The following is a 1,331-nucleotide window of genomic DNA, read 5'->3' on the forward strand; positions in this document are numbered from 1 at the left end:
GTCATGTTTCGTAGATGTCATACAGAAAATGCAAAAAAAAATTTAACTCTAAAATCTCAACGAAATAATCCGATAACTTTCTCTGTGAGGTGCGTTTGTAAATTCAACATTCAGATGTATTTCTATTACATTATATTCTAAATTGCTTGAGTGAAGTAAATAATATTATTTCAACAGTTTAAACGGTTTTACAAACAACTTTAAATTATATTCTTGATGACAATTGATCTATAAAATAAATGCAACGTAATCTGTTAAGAAATAAACTGCGTCGCAAATGCGTCGCGTCTACGTAATGAGAAATCTTCGGGACTCAATTGATGGTACAACCCTGAAATCTGTATACATGGCTTTGGGTCAGTCTGTCTTGGGTTACTGTATTCGAGCCTGGGGTGGAGCGGCATCTACTACTCTTATATCTCTCGAAAGAGCCCAAAGAGCAGTTTTAAAAGTGGCGCTAAGGAAACCTATCCGATACTCGACAGTGGCCTTATACAGGGATGCCGAGGTTCTCAGCGTCAGAAGACTCTTTTACTTAAGGGTTGCTGTGTCCATGCACAAATCTGTTCTGAACTCTGATTGTTACGGCGAATTGCTCGAAAAGCGTGTTTTTAGAGTTCCCTGTCCCGCTGTAAAAACTTCATTTGCTCGGCGTTTTGGTAACTTCCTCTTCCCACACATCTACAATAAACTTGTCAGGTTGTGTGATTATAAATACTGCACGGTCAGAGAAGCAAAGGTTCTCGTCTCACGGACCCTGATGAACTGGACATATGATGAGTCTGAAGAATTTATTAGAATAAATAATTGAAGAAGAAAATACTCCCCCCCCCCCCACACACACACACACACACACACTAATACACAACACATCTACACTTTTACACACAACAGCACACACCCTACATCCATCCCTGATGCCTTTTCGTCTTCTGTGTACTTTTCATATTTTCGATTTATTGGTTCCTTAAATAACGCTTCAGCTTAGCCGTACTTAATTCTACCTGTTAATCGTTATTCTCTCCTCCACAGGACAGGCAATGCCTAGTGTGGAGGTCTGTCTTTTAGTTATTGTATTGTTTGATTCTGGCAATAAATATTTTCATTTTCATTTTCATTTTCAAATAATATAAATATAAAACTAAAGATTTAATAGATGACACAGCTGAGTGATTGAGATATATACATAAAAATCCATTAAAATATAAATTAGGATCTGATATATTTAATCGTGATTTTAATTTAAAAGGCCGATCGCTGTCATGTTGAAGAAAAAATCGAATAGAAAAAACATAAATAGCATAATACTTATTACTGACGTAGTTTTCCTA

The 1,331-nt window shown here is 36.2% G+C and overlaps 1 protein-coding gene across 1 annotated transcript; it reads left to right on the forward strand.

Annotated features, from left to right (window-relative positions):
- Positions 1-300: 300 nt before the first annotated feature.
- On the forward strand, positions 301-1,111 carry LOC114357217 (uncharacterized). Its single transcript, XM_028310733.1, has 2 exons — positions 301-730; positions 856-1,111. Exons 1-2 carry the CDS (start codon positions 347-349, stop codon positions 859-861), a joined length of 390 nt encoding a protein of 129 aa, XP_028166534.1. The 5' UTR covers positions 301-346; the 3' UTR covers positions 862-1,111.
- The last annotated feature ends 220 nt before the right edge of the window (positions 1,112-1,331 follow it).

This window comes from Ostrinia furnacalis, unplaced genomic scaffold (assembly GCF_004193835.3).
Source record: "Ostrinia furnacalis isolate ACB-3 unplaced genomic scaffold, ASM419383v2 OfSCF3070, whole genome shotgun sequence".
NCBI lineage: Eukaryota > Metazoa > Arthropoda > Insecta > Lepidoptera > Crambidae > Ostrinia > Ostrinia furnacalis.